This window comes from Mustelus asterias, chromosome 22 (genome assembly GCF_964213995.1).
Source record: "Mustelus asterias chromosome 22, sMusAst1.hap1.1, whole genome shotgun sequence".
Classification (NCBI taxonomy): domain Eukaryota; kingdom Metazoa; phylum Chordata; class Chondrichthyes; order Carcharhiniformes; family Triakidae; genus Mustelus; species Mustelus asterias.
The window spans coordinates 67,209,347-67,223,400 of NC_135822.1; the positions used below are offsets into that span (position 1 = coordinate 67,209,347).

General features: G+C 50.9%; 1 protein-coding gene across 1 annotated transcript in view; it reads right to left on the minus strand.

Moving 5' to 3' along the window:
- The window catches only part of sema4c (sema domain, immunoglobulin domain (Ig), transmembrane domain (TM) and short cytoplasmic domain, (semaphorin) 4C), a 96,717-nt gene that overhangs the window by 6,228 nt on the left and 76,435 nt on the right, over positions 1-14,054 (minus strand). The window contains exons 9-14 of the mRNA XM_078239545.1: positions 13,835-14,010; positions 8,523-8,667; positions 6,959-7,181; positions 2,217-2,332; positions 1,464-1,612; positions 375-436 (exon numbers count right to left, since the gene is read on the minus strand). Of these exons, the coding sequence (XP_078095671.1) occupies positions 375-436; positions 1,464-1,612; positions 2,217-2,332; positions 6,959-7,181; positions 8,523-8,667; positions 13,835-14,010 (871 nt within the window). The remainder of the gene's footprint in view (positions 1-374; positions 437-1,463; positions 1,613-2,216; positions 2,333-6,958; positions 7,182-8,522; positions 8,668-13,834; positions 14,011-14,054) is intronic.

Here is a 14,054-nt window from a genome sequence, read left to right on the forward strand (position 1 = left end):
TTTAACCCATGACCTGTGGTGAGTTAGAAAATCTCAGCAGAGACCTTTGGCTTAGGGAAGGACCCCTGGTCAAGCCGGTGAAGGAAAGCAGTTGGCTGGGTCCACTGATGGCCAGTTTTCCCCGATGAGGAAGGCACACACAGCACGGGCAGTGATGCCCACAATGACCTCGGGGGGGGGGGGGAAAGGAGCAAACAATCCAATTCACAGAGCACAACCGGGGTTTAAAGCTGTTATTTCCTCCCAGTGCTTGCAAACTCAGTAACAGCGGCTTGCTGGCAGGAGTCCCAAGTTGTAAGCTTGGCAACTTGCCAATGCCAAGAGACACAATTGCCTGACCGCCCACCCTGCCCAAGGCACGGAACTCCTGTTACCTGGAGTGGGATGGCACAGACTGGTATCTCCAAACTCTACATCCTGGCCCACATCCAGATCCCTGAGGAAAAGCACAAGAGTGGCATGGGATTAGTCCAGACAGAAACACACACCTGAACAACACAACAGCAGCCAAATTGAATCTCTGAATTTTCGGGGCATCTGCCCACACCTGGCTGTCCATGCGCAATGCGCCACGCATCGTCCTCAAGTGTCACTGGCCAATTCCAAAACCAACAAGTTTACCAAGTAGCTCAGGATACCCCTCCCCACTCCTGCGAAAGGAAATGTCTTGAGATCCAAAGACAACAAGGTGTGGGAGTGCCAGGAATCGAAGATCAGCAGTGACCCCTTTGTGCGACTCACGTCTCCAGCAATTGTTTCCTTCAAACACAAAGCCCTGGTCCCAGTGGGCTGACAATAAACAGAAGACGCCCCACAATTCAAAGCCTCAACACTCTCTTCCTGTAAGGAAGCGCCATACCGTTGGATATTGGTTGGAAGTGGACGAAATATAAAGCAACTAAAAGTCTCCAGGAGTGCCAGCGCAATGACATTTCTCAGAGAACCTTTCTTTCAGTTTCCACAGATTCACCAATCAAGTTTGCTTCAATTTTCTCCCCGCTGGAGCTTGTGAATGGTTTCAATCACTTTATTAACGAACCTCATGGTCCTCTCTTCTGAATTAATTAGCTACGGTCATAATTAGGGCGGCACGGTGGTTAGCGCTGCTGCCTCACAGCACCAGGGATCGATTCCCGGCTCGGGTCACTGTCTGTGCAGAGTCTGCACGTTCTCCCCGTGTCTGCGTGGGTTTCCTCCGGGTGCTCCGGTTTCCTCCCACAGTCCTGGTTAGGTGGATTGGCCATGCTAAATTCTCCCTCGTTGTACCCGAACAGGTGCCGGAGTGTGGTGACTAGGGGATTTTCACAGTAACTTCATTGCAGTGTTAATGTAAGCCTACTTGTGAGACGAATAAATAAATAAAAGATTGAGAGAAATAGCAGCAGCAGTAAGCCACTCCGCTCACACGGCCTACTCCAGACTCTCTCCCCTCCCCCCCCCCCCCCCGCACCCCGGTTCCTTACCTCAGCCCTTCGATCCTCATGCAGGCCCACTTGGTCCAGACGCAGTACGGGTCCCTCGCCAGGACGCAATCCTCACAGCTTCTGTACTTCTCACACTCTGCAAAGGGCACCTGGACGACGTGACTCCGAGACCCGGCAAACAGGAGCTTCTGTGGGAACGAGGGAAAACGTCAGGGATCAGCGGTACCACTTGTGCGACACTCTTCCCCATTTGGAATATCTCCTCCACAACAGTAACTTGGATAACACACAACATAGGGGCAGAATTGGGTCATTCAGCCCCTGGAGGCTGTTCCCCCATTCATTAAGATCACGGCTGATTTCTCTGTGTTGAATTCCACATTCCCATCTGCTCCTGATAACTTTGGATTTTCTTGCCAAAGAATCATCTATCTAACCCTAACCATCTAATAACATGGCAAGGTGCCTTACAACAAGATTCGACAGCGAGCCACAATCAAATCTGCGAGTTAGCTTTTGCCCACATCTCCCTCTGAAGACAGCATGCCTCTGGTTCATTCAATGGTCCTCCTGAACCCATTAACTCACACTGGGCTGGTTGAGGGATGGTCTGAGAGAGAGAGCTGGGAAGTGAATGCCCATTGATTATCTGATGACGGATGCACTACCATCCCGTCGGGGAGAACTCAGATAGAGGAAACGTGGGGCCACAACAGCTTGACTCTCAGAGACAGCTGCATCAAGTCTAACAAGGCTGCCATCCTGCTGAGCAAGTGGATAGAAGCCTCTTACCTTCTGCTTGGAGATGGCCAGACTCTCCACTGGCTGTGACGTTTCAAACAGCTGGAGCTCTTCAATGATGTGTATCCGGGAGCCAATCACCACAGCCTTGTGCAGCCAGCCTCCTCCTATTGGTTGAGAGTAAAACCCAGTTTAAAATAAAGGGCCCAGCAACTGAAATGCTTCCCTGCCAACTGGAAAACCGCGAGCCCAGCCAATCTGGGCCCAGGTCAACAGCCGAGAGCTGCTCTCTTAGCTGAGCGGACCGTTTCCAAAGGGACCCAAAGGTCCAAGCCTTTATCTGTGTGAACTTCATGGATGTAACGTGGAGCAGTCTTTGCTCCCTCTCAAGCATCCATTCTTCAACAGGCGCCATGCAACAACAACTTGCAATTCTATACCATCTCCAACATGGTAAACCACCCCGGTCTTACACAGGGGCATCAGCAAATAACATCTAGCTTTTAAGTCTTTTTTATTAGTGTCACAAGTAGGCTTACATTAACACTGCAATGAAGTTACTGTGAAAATCCCCTAGTCGCCACACTCCAGCACCTGTTCGGGTACACAGAGAGAATTTAGCATGGCCAATGCACCTAACCAGCATGGCTTTCGGACTGTGGAAGAAAACTGGACCACCCGGAGGAAGCCCACGCAGACACGGGGAGAACGTGCAGAGTCCGCACAGACAGTGACCCAAGCCAGGAATCGAACCCGGGTCCCTGGCGCTGTGAGGCAGCAGTGCTAACCCGCTGTGCCACCGTCTGACCCCAATCTGCCCAATGCTACATTAGGGGAAGTGACCAAAAGCTTAGTAGAAGGATGACATTCTAAAGCAACATCATGAAGGGATTAACGAAAGGCCTACTGAGGGACGTGGGTCCTAAAAGCACAACACCAATGGTTCAGCGATGGAAATCAGGGGGTGCACAACAGGCCAGAATGAGCACGATACCTTGTGAAGCTGTGGGGCTGGAGGAGGTGGCAGAAGGGAGGGAGGGAGGGATTTGAAAACAAGCAGAACCAGATTAAAATCGAGGCATTGCCAGGTCTGTGGCGCCAACATGGGCGAGTGATGTACCCCGAGTCATCACCACCAAATCTATCCCTGTCATTTGAACACACACTGTGGAGATGCCAGGATTGCCAGCCAAGTTCACCCTCCTTTCGTCACGGCTGCCTGGCCACTGATGTGAAGCTCGCTGCTAGAGCAGCTGAGATCCACTAATCTCAGTGTGGACAAGAACACAAGCAGACACCTTCTTGGTCTCAGTCTGATGTTCAACTGACCACAATGGAAGGGCGGACTGTGTAAGTAGTGGGTCAGTTTGCTCCACTCTCTTCCCCCCCACCCAGCTGGTGATCAGGTCTCCGGAGGCCAAGCCCATCCTCCCAGCCCCCCCACACAGGAGCAACAAGTCACAGCAGTGCTCCTGCCCCATCAACAACAGTCAACTTTCTCTCTCCTTCCAGGCTGGCCCCGTCTTCCAACAGTGCAGACCGTAGGGGGAAAAGAAGAGGGACAGGAGGAGCCTGACTCTCGTTCCTGGCTGGGACAGACTGATTGAGGAGGAGATCACGCCATGTTGCCACGGAGTGACTATGACCATGCTCTCACCTCTCGTTTCCCCCACCCACCCGCCTGAGTTAGGAGCCAAGCCTTCAGCTGCCTCAAAGTAAAGTTTATTCATTAGTCACAAGTAAGGCTTACATTAACACTGCAATGAAGTTACTGTGAAATTCCTCTAGTCGCCACACTCCGGCACCTGTTTGGGTCAATGCACTGAACCAGTACGTCTTTCAGACTGTGGGAGGAAACCGGAGCACCCTTCCCTATATTCTCCCATCCTGGCCTCGGCTTCTTCCAGTGCAGACCGCAGGAGGAAAAGCATTGCCAGGGACAGCATATATTCAGGGATAGCCCTATATTCTGGATTTCCATCCTGAAACCCCTCCCCCTTTCTCCTTATCTACGATACTGCTCGAGCTTAAGCTTTTCCGTACCTGCCCCCATTTCCCCCCCCACCGAGTGGCTTGGTGTCACATTGCTCTGGTGAGGTGCTTTGGGGCGTGTGACTCCACTGAAGATCAGCAATAATTGCATCATTGCTTCAAGAGCACTTGGGACAAACGGGAACCAAGGTGATGGGGAAAAAGGAGGATCAGGCTATTGAGTTTGGACGATCAGCCATGATGGTGATGAATGGTGGAGCAGGCTCGAAGGGCCGAATGGTCTCCTCCTGCTCCTATCATCTATGTTTCTATCATGCCTCCCAGCTATCTGAGATCGGAGTGTCTTTCCCAGATGAATGGAGGGGTCAAACATGTCGATAAAAGCCTTTCAAAACAAACCATCTGCGAGCATCATACATTTAATCGGTCATGATCCCCTGCAGTTTCACTGTTTGTTGTCAGTAACATGGAATTAAATCTGGCTGCACAGCTTCAAGAGGGTAGACTTTCCCACAGCGGGAATGTTAAGTAGAGAGGTCTTGGGGCCTACATTCCTCAAGCAGTCAGTCACTCCTACTCAATGGCTTTTCCTGGTCAGTGCTGCTTTCCTTCTCCTGTTGTACAGAGAAAGGCAGAACATGAATTCACTGTAACTCTCCCTCACCTACTTGGTTTTTTTTAAGGGGAGGCAGTGGTTTTGTCACTGGACTGGTAATCCAGAGACCCAGGGTAAAACCGTGGGGACAAGGGTTCGAATCCCGCCGGGTGAAATTTCAATTCAATTCAATAAAAAATATCTGGAATTAAGAATCTACTGATGACCATGAAACCATTGTCGGAAAAAACCTATCTGGTTCGCTAATGTCCTTTAGGGAAGGAAATCTGCTGTCCTTGCCTGGTCTGGCCTACATGTGATTCCAGACCCACAGCAATGTGGGTGACTCTTAAATACCCTCAGGGATGGGCAATAAACGCCAGCCCTGCCAGCGATGCCCACACTTGCTGCCTTCAGTCTCGGGCTGTTTCTCTGACCAATGCTTTACAGGCAATCGCTCCCTAACCTGGGCAGTCAGGCCATAATTAAATTAACACCCTGGCAAATCATTTATCTGCTTCCCCCAGCATGGAGTGCAAGTAGCACAGGTGCATACGGCCACCGGGGAACTTAAATAGATCTGGAACAGAAAGTGTTATCTGTGATACTGACCATGAAAGCTCCAGCTTGTCCAAAAGACCGAAGACCCTTTAGAGAAGGAAACCTGCTGTCCTTTCATTTGCCTGCTCAGTCAGTGACTCCAGACCACTGACTGGTTTTTAACTGCCCTCTCATACGGGTCGAACAAGCCACGCGGTTGTCTGCGTGCAGGTGGGTATTAGATGCTGGTCTCACCCTGATTCTCTAAAGAATGAAAATAAAACCCAGTTCCCAACACATTTCCCCCTTCTGACCGTCTGCGCGTTCTCCCCGTGTCTGTGCGGGTTTCCTCCGGGTGCTCCAGTTCCCTCCCACACTCCAAAGATGTGCAGGATAGGTGGATTGGCCATGGGAAGTGTGTGGGGTTACGGGGATAGGGTGGGGAAGAGGGCTTGGGTAAGGTACTCTGTCAGAGAGTGTGTGCGGACTTGGATGGGCCGAATGGTCTCTTCTGCACTGAAGGGATTCAATGACTAACATTAAGACACATCACCCATCGCTCATTCTAACTCCAGTCTTTCCCAGACCCTTCACACTGCGGAATTCCTCATGTTTTCCTTTCTTCTAATTTTCAACACCAAACTTGACATTGCTTAAATCGTAGCGACGTCATTCATCTCCCGTTTCTCCATTTCCAAAAGAAAAAGGTGCTTCTGGAGTCTGGGTCCCAAAATTGTTTAGTCTAAATAAAGCCCAGGATCTCAGAGAAGGAAATCTGCCTTTCTGACCCGGTCTGGCCTACCTCTGACTCTGAGAGCTCAGGGTGGTGGACTTTTAGATGCCCTCTGAAAATAGCCAAGCTAGAGCTCGGTCCAAGGAAAAGAATGAGCAACAAATCTCGCCAAGCAATGGCCAAATCCCACAAAAGAATCAGTTTAAACAAAGAGGAATTGAAGCACTCAGCGTGTGGTCTTCTCATTTTCTCCACAGCACAAGCGTCCAACCCTTTCAAACTAATGCCAAAGTTAACGTAAAGCGAGGTTTCATAAAGGCATAATTCTTGTCCCCATCTTTGAAGCAATTATTTTTCGGAACTCTTGCACTCTATCCAGATAAAGGGCTTTAGCAACAGACAGCTGAAGATGTCAAGTGGCAGCATCAAGCAATTCCAAAGTCCTGCCCAAACAGACGGGAGATCTGGTTGTTTTTTGCACCAGTGCACACCAGCCACTGGGTACACTGAGTTAGGAACTGACCCAACCTCAATTTGCAAGGAGCCGTCAACATGAACTGTATCTCACGGTGGCACAGTGGGTTAGCACTGCTGCCTCACAGCACCAGGGACCCAGGTTCAATTCCCGGCTTGGGTCACTGTCTGTGTGGAGTCTGCACGTTCTCCCCGTGTCTGCGTGGGTTTCCTCCCACACTTCCAAGATGTGCGGGTTAGGATGGATTGGCCATGCTAAATTGCCCCTTCGGGGACTAGCTAGGGTAAATCTATGGGGTTACGGGGATAGGGCCTGGGTGGGATTGTGGTCGGTGCAGACTCGATGGGCCGAATGGCCTCCTTCTGCACTGCAGGGATTCTATGATTCAACCCAGTGTCCGACGCAACGCACTGCCCTCTCCCACTTAGAACCATGCCCGGGTCTGAATCAGGACTGACCTGTCCCGATAAACAGGACGCTGTACCGATTCCCGTCTGCAGCCTGTACCCGGTCCACCACGATCTGCGTGTAGTTGACATTCTTCTGGATCAGTAGAGGCCTGCGGCCTACAGGCTGCACCAGATCGTCCATCAGTGGGTGCTTCTTGGCGAAGTTGAGGGTGTTGTCTGGCAGCTCCAGCGAAGTGTTAAAGCCATTCACTCTGTGGCTGTTTGTGATGCACTGGGAATGAGGGAAAAAATATATCACCACCGTTAGGAACTAGAAGAGTATTTCTGGAACCCACCAACCGCGTGCGTCAGCTTCTAACAACATTACCCCTGACGGCTAGACATCGAGCCCTGCGGCACAGGAAGGTCCCAGGCGCACGGTGAACAGACGGCGAATCAATCTCCAGCAAGATTGGGATTGTATATTAGAATCTGGCACCTCGTGCTGATTGGTGGCGGCCTGGCGGGGGATGGGACGGGATCACTGGGGTTCCCAGTCCCAACTCCTGCTGGACAGTGTCTCTGTGAAAACCCAAGTCTCATGGAAAGCGCAGCTGAATTCCTTGAAGCACTCCCCAAAACACTTCATAGGATCATTGCACCCGTGCAGTGCAAAAGACGGCCATTCGGCTCATCGAGTCTGCCCCGACAACAATCCCACCCAGATCCTACCCCCCCCACATTTACCCTGCTCTTCCCCCTAACACTAAGGGGCCATTTAGCAAGACCCATCCACCTAACCCATGCATCTTTGGACTGTGGGAGGAAACTGGAGCACCCGGAGGAAACCCAGGCAGACATGGGGAGAACGTGCAAACTCCACCCAGACAGTGACCCGAGCCGGGAATTGAACCCGGGTCCCTGGCGCTGTGAGGCAGCAGTGCTAACCACTGTGCCACCGTGCCGCCAAAGGGCTTCCTTGTCAATTTCTTCAACTTGAATGTTAAGGGGTGAACTGATGAGAGTTCCTTTTAGGATTTGGAAAGGAATTTGACAAAAACATCTCTTTTTTTTCAGTGAGGTAGTTACCAAGAGGTCCTACAGGGCATTGCGAGGATTCTTCTTCACCCGTAGAGTGGTGAGAATGTGGAACTCATGGTACAAGTGCACTGAAAGGGAAAGCACTCCCCCCACAAGTGAGAATTTAGGGTGAGGAGGGTGTTAACTTCTTGCCAAAGTTCACAGCTGGAAGCGGCACAGTGGTTAGCACTGCTGCCTCACAGCGCCAGGGATCTGGGTTCAATTCCAGCCTCGGGTCATTGTCTGTGCGGAGTTTGCACCTTCTCCCCGTGTCTGCGTGGGTTTCCTCCGGGTGCTCCGGTTTCCTCCCACACGCCAAAGATGTGTGGGTTAGGTTGAGTGGCCGTGCTAAATTGCCCCTCAGTATCGGGGGATTAGCATGGTAAATACATGGGGCTACGAGGATAGGACCTGGGTGTGATTGGTGTGGGTGCAGACTTGATGGGCCAAATGACCTCCTTCTGCACTAGTTGGGATCCTATGAAGATGTCGAAATGAGAACTTCTTGCCATTGAAAGGAACAGAATGAAGGTCTGTCCCCAGAAGGACTTACTGCTCCAGGCCGGGGGCTTGGCACTTTGTCAGAATATCGGCCCCATTTCTGCGCCTGGTCCCGGTACTCCTTGTAGGGTCCCTCGAAGGCCCGCTGGATGTCTTCAATCCTGTACTGGCAGATAGCAGACACGTCCACGTCAGCCCTGCGAGCAGACAGAAGGTGGAGGCAAACGGTTAGGCCGGTAACCCAACTTTCCCACTGATCCCCCAGTCAAGCTCCCACTTCCCATCGCAAATCTACTGACACATCACTGGCTTGCCCCAGCACTGTTCCACACGCGGCATTTGGCAACTGGCGCTTACAGATGGTTATCCCATTTATCAGAAATGCTTCAAGCTGTTTCACTACTCCTCTGCCAAAGTTTGAAGTGATATGTTGGAGCTCATCTTCCCGACATCATGCAAGAGAGGCAGCGAAAAGAAAAAGTACGCATACCTGCGAGATATCCATCTGTTAAAGCATGTCTAACCCTGGACTGTCCTGGGAGATTTTACTCCAGATAGCTCGACAAGGAAGGATTCAACTGGGGCCTCATCCTTCAACATTCTCGCTCTGATTGTGTGGAGATAGGCGACAAACCAGCTCCTTATCCAGCAACCTCAGTTTTCAGCCCGCTTCTCCGCACAGAGCAACCGATTACAACACTCGATTATTGAATCACAAAATCCCAACAGTACAGCAGGAGGCCATTTGACCCATCAAGCCAAATGGTGTACAATTCACCAAGTCACAGAGTGATAATTACAGCACAGCAAGAGGCCATTCGGCCCATTACATCCGTGCTGGTCATCCAACACCTGTCTATTCCCCTCCCATTTTCCAGCACCTGGTCCGTGGCCTTGTACACTATGGCTTTTCCAGTGCTCATCTAAATATTTCTTCAGTGACGATCCTCACCTCGACCAGCCTTTCAGGCAGCGAGTTCCAGATTCCCACCATCCTCTTATCGTAGAATCCCGACAGAGCGGGAGGAGGTCATTCGGCCCATCGAGTCTGCACCGACCACAATCCCATCCAGCCCCTATCCCCGTAACCCCACATATTTACCCTGCTAATCCTCTGACACTATGGTCAATTTAGCACGGCCAATCCACCTAACCCGCACATCTCATAGCTCAAATGCTCCATCCCAGACAACCGACTAGAGGAAGGATGTGGTAGCACTAGAGGGGGTACAGAGGAGATTCACTAGGATGTTGCCTGGGACGGACCACTTGAGCTATAAGGAGAGACTGAATGGGCTTGGATTGTTTTTTTTTAAAGAGCAGAGAAGGCTGAGGGGCGGGCCATGATTGAGGTGGATAAGATTATGACAGGTATGGACAGGGTGAGTAGGGAAGCAGCTGTTCCCCATAGTTGAGGGTCAATCATGAGGGAACATAATTTTGGGGTAAGGGGTAGGAGATTCAGAAGGGATTTCAGAAAAAACCTTTTCATTCAAGAGGATCGTGAGAATCTAGAATGCACTGCCTGTAAAGATAGCCATGGCTGGAAACCTCAACCTTGAAAATATTTTTGAATTAGATTTGATTTATTATTGTCACATATATTAACAGTGAAAAGTATTGTTTCTTGTGCGCTATACAGACAAAACACACCGATCATAGAGAAGGAAACAAGAGAGAGAGTGCAGAATGTAGTGTTACAGTCATAGCTAGGGTGTAGAGAAAGATCAACTTAATGCGAGGTAAGTCCACTCAAAAGTCTGACAGCAGCAGGGAAGAAGCTGTTAAGTTGGTTGATACGTGACCTCAGACTTTTGGATCTTTTTCCCCGAAGGAAGAAGGTGGAAGAGAGAATGTCCGGGGTGCGTGAAATATATTTGGATGAGCACTTGAAACATCATAACATCCAAGGATATGGGACAGGAAAATGGGCAACTTTAGTGGCAGATATTGTCGGTGCAGATTCGATGGGCCGAAGGGCCTTTTCTGCACTGTATGACTTGAGGGGAAAAGGATTTTCCTCAAATCCCCCTCTAAATCTCCTGCCCCTTAACCTTCGGTCCAAGTACATAGAGGGAGCTTTATTCCTTCACAAATCCACGCAGTCCCATGCCACGGGACACTGGCTAAGCTCAACCTTTCTGGCACTGAGCACTGCAACCCCGCACGTGTTCGCGAGATGGCGGATTCTCCAGCCACTGGCTACAGCCAAAGACATCTGGAAATGTCGAGAGAAAGACTCCGAAAAAAATCCTCAACTGACGTGGAAACTTGCACAAGTGTCAGTGTGATGCTGACAGCAGGCTGCATTGGGGGAAAAAACAAAACCTGGTCTGGATCACAGCCCAGACTTTCAGACATTCATCAGCATTCTTGTCCACAGCCCAGATATCTTTACCCCGCCTCCAAATCTGAACTTGTGGATTCTTGACCGGGTCCCGGGTTCACTTTGCTCTGTTCCAAATTCAACCCGATCAGAACACACCTGGAGCTGTCGGATACGGAGACGCGACTCATTTTTAAACTTTCGATTCACCTTTCGTCCCGCTCACCCCACACCTCCCCTGGGAAAAGCAGCCAGCATAATCAAGGACCCCCCCCGCGCAACGCCAGACATTCTCTCTTCCACCTTCTTCCGTCGGGAAAATAAGATACAAGAGTCTACGGTTATGTACCGACCGACTCAAGAACAGCTTCTTCCCTGCTGCCGTCAGACTTCTGAATGGACCTTGCAGCCGAGCTATGGCTGTGACACTACAATCTGCACCCTCTCCTTCTCCCCGATGTACTTTACGAAGGGTATGCATTGTCAGTACGGCGCGCAAGAAACAATACTTTTCACTGTCTCTCAATACGTGTGACAATAATAAATCAAATCGAAACCCTTCGCCTCTGTCACTCTGCCCGTTTCCCCCACCCCTGTCTTCAAGTGTCATCCCCACATTTGGAATGAAGTAGATTTTTTTTTGAAAAGGAGGAAATAAATTCTGCAACCCATTGCCAAATAACAAGAGGACACTGCCCCAATCAGCGTCGCCTGGGATTGGAAAATATTCCTGAGTCAACAACAGCCCCAAGTATCTGAACTCTCCCCCCACCCCCTGTCCCAAGGTAGTGTGAAAGTCAGTGACTTATCCTTTCAAAGTCAGCATTTCTTGGGTTAAAAAGTGGGAATGGAACACACATCGGCGGGGACATTAAATCAGACTGCTCTGTCTGCGGAGCTGATGTGTCACTCCTGCCAATTGGCAAAGAGCAAAAGCACACTACTTGCACCCACCAGATGGTCTCATCACTCACAACACCACCATCCCCCCCCCACTCGCTCTCTCCCCATCCCCCCCAAGCCACCGCTCAGGCACAACCTGCAGTCTCTCTCTCTCATCTTCTCAGCGAGGGAAGAATCTACATCTCAAAGCTGTGGCAATCCTCCGGGGGGACAATTAAATAAAGGGAAATCTCGCTGATGCAGCCTGTTCCCGCACGACTCTTAGTTTGCAACCTCGGTTACCCGCAGTTGGTGCCTTCACGTACTGGCAGCGAGAGCGCTCCCGCCTGGATTATACCCGCTTCCTTGCCAATAGAGCAGAAGGTGAAAGGTTTCTTCCCCCCCTCTCAGTCATCACTCTCTCACACCTCGCTCCCCCCCACCCCCCAAGTCCCCCTGCCGTAGCTTCGCTGAGGTGCGGTTCCGCAGGCAATGGCAGCTTCCCTCTGGCAACTCTGCTGCGATGCCTCTCCTTCAAATGTGCCAGGCTGCAACGAGTGCTGGCAGACTGTTTGACTGCAGGGGACATCGCAGCAGAGCGGAATTCCCCTGCCTGATGGTCACGGGCAGACTGGAGAGTGACCCCTGGGCTCCTCCTCTCTCTCTCTGCTCTAACTTAGCAGCAGGACAGCGACTATACATTACCTCCCAAACTGCCCACTTTCAGTGTATATTTCCCCAATTTTGGATGTTAAGAAGGACTGTTAATGTTGGATAAGTTTGCCATTGCTGTTTCATGTGCCTAGGTTGATGCTGGATGGTCTGTCTAGTTTCATTACTTTTTATTGGCTTGGTAGCGGGGGAGGAGAGTGGAGACGGGCAAGCAACACCAAGCACCCCACCCCCCCTCAAATGCAGGAACGACACAATGATCAGGAGGCAAACCTTCACCCTCTGTTGGATTTTATATTGCGGGGGAGGTCTGCCCTCTGCTACTTATGTTTTTCTAAGTTTGAAAGTCTTGATGCTGCTTTCCCTGAAAGGCAGGTTGCAACTTCCCGTCAGGAGGAGAGTGAGTTCTGATCGGTGTAAAGTGCTGGGTCGATAGTGAAACTGCTGACTGGCTTCAGCGCTTTCCCAGAACGTCCATCAGATTCCAGCCGGGAAGCCTCCAGCTGTGCATTCACTCTCCGCTTTCAGCTGATGGAATCCTTCCCCCTCCCCCACATCATCATCATTCAGGCGCCTCGGCACTCAGTACAAACAGAAAATGCTGGAAAATCTCAGCAAGTCCAAAGATGTGCGGGTTAGGTGGATTGGCCAGACTAAATTGCAACCCACCCCCCACCCCCCTCCGCCGCGTGTCAGGGGGACTAGCTAGGGTAAATGCATGGGGTGACAGGGATAGGGCCTGGGTGGGATTGTGGTCAGTGCAGACTCGATGGGCTGAATGGCCTCCTTCTGCACTGCAAGGGTTCTATGATTCTATGAGGTCTGTGGAGAGAGGGAGCGCATAGCCAATGTTCCGAGTCTGGGTGACCCTTCGTCAGAGCTCTGATGTAAATTGGTTTGATGATTGGTGTTCTGCCAAGAGGAGGACTTTGTGCCTCTGGGTGGGGTGAGCATGGGCAGCAATCAGGAATGGTGGACCTAATCGCCATTCAGACACAAATCCCGGAAGGTGGGCTACGGGAGCTCATGGCTAAATAGTGACAGTCTGATGGGCCACCACTTGAGATGAGGGTTCTTTATCCATTCGTGGGACATGGGCGTCGCTGGCTGGGCCAGCACTTACTGTCCATCCCTAATTGCCCTTGAAATGAGTGGCTTGCTCGGCCATTTCAGAGGGCAGTTGAGAGTCAACCACATTGCTGTGGATTTGGAGTCATGTGTAGGCCGGACCAGGTAAAGACGGCAGATTTCCTTCCCCTCAAAGGACGTCAGTGGACCAGATGGGTTCTACGACAATGGAATCAATGGATTCTTAAGTCCAGATTTTGTTTTATTGAATTCACCATCTGCCGTGGCAGGATTCAAATCCGGGTCCCCAGAACATTAGCAGGCGGAGCACAGACATTGGCAGAGATATTGTGCTGAGTGTCAGCTGGATTTGGTGACTGGAAGAGTAGGAAAGAAATCAGAACTGCTGGACTTACCACTGTGCCCGGAAGATCCCGAAGAACAAGGTCTTGGTCCAGTTGCTCTCGGTCAGTGTGTAAATGGTCTGAATCTTATTGAAGTGAAGCTGTTGCTCGGGGATCGAGCATAACAAACGGGCCTTCAAGAAGGTTGTCCATTTTTTCTGTAGGGTTCGAGCCCCGCCCATGTCACCCTGTCGTTGGAAAGAGCAAATTCACATTATTCAAGCACCTCCTG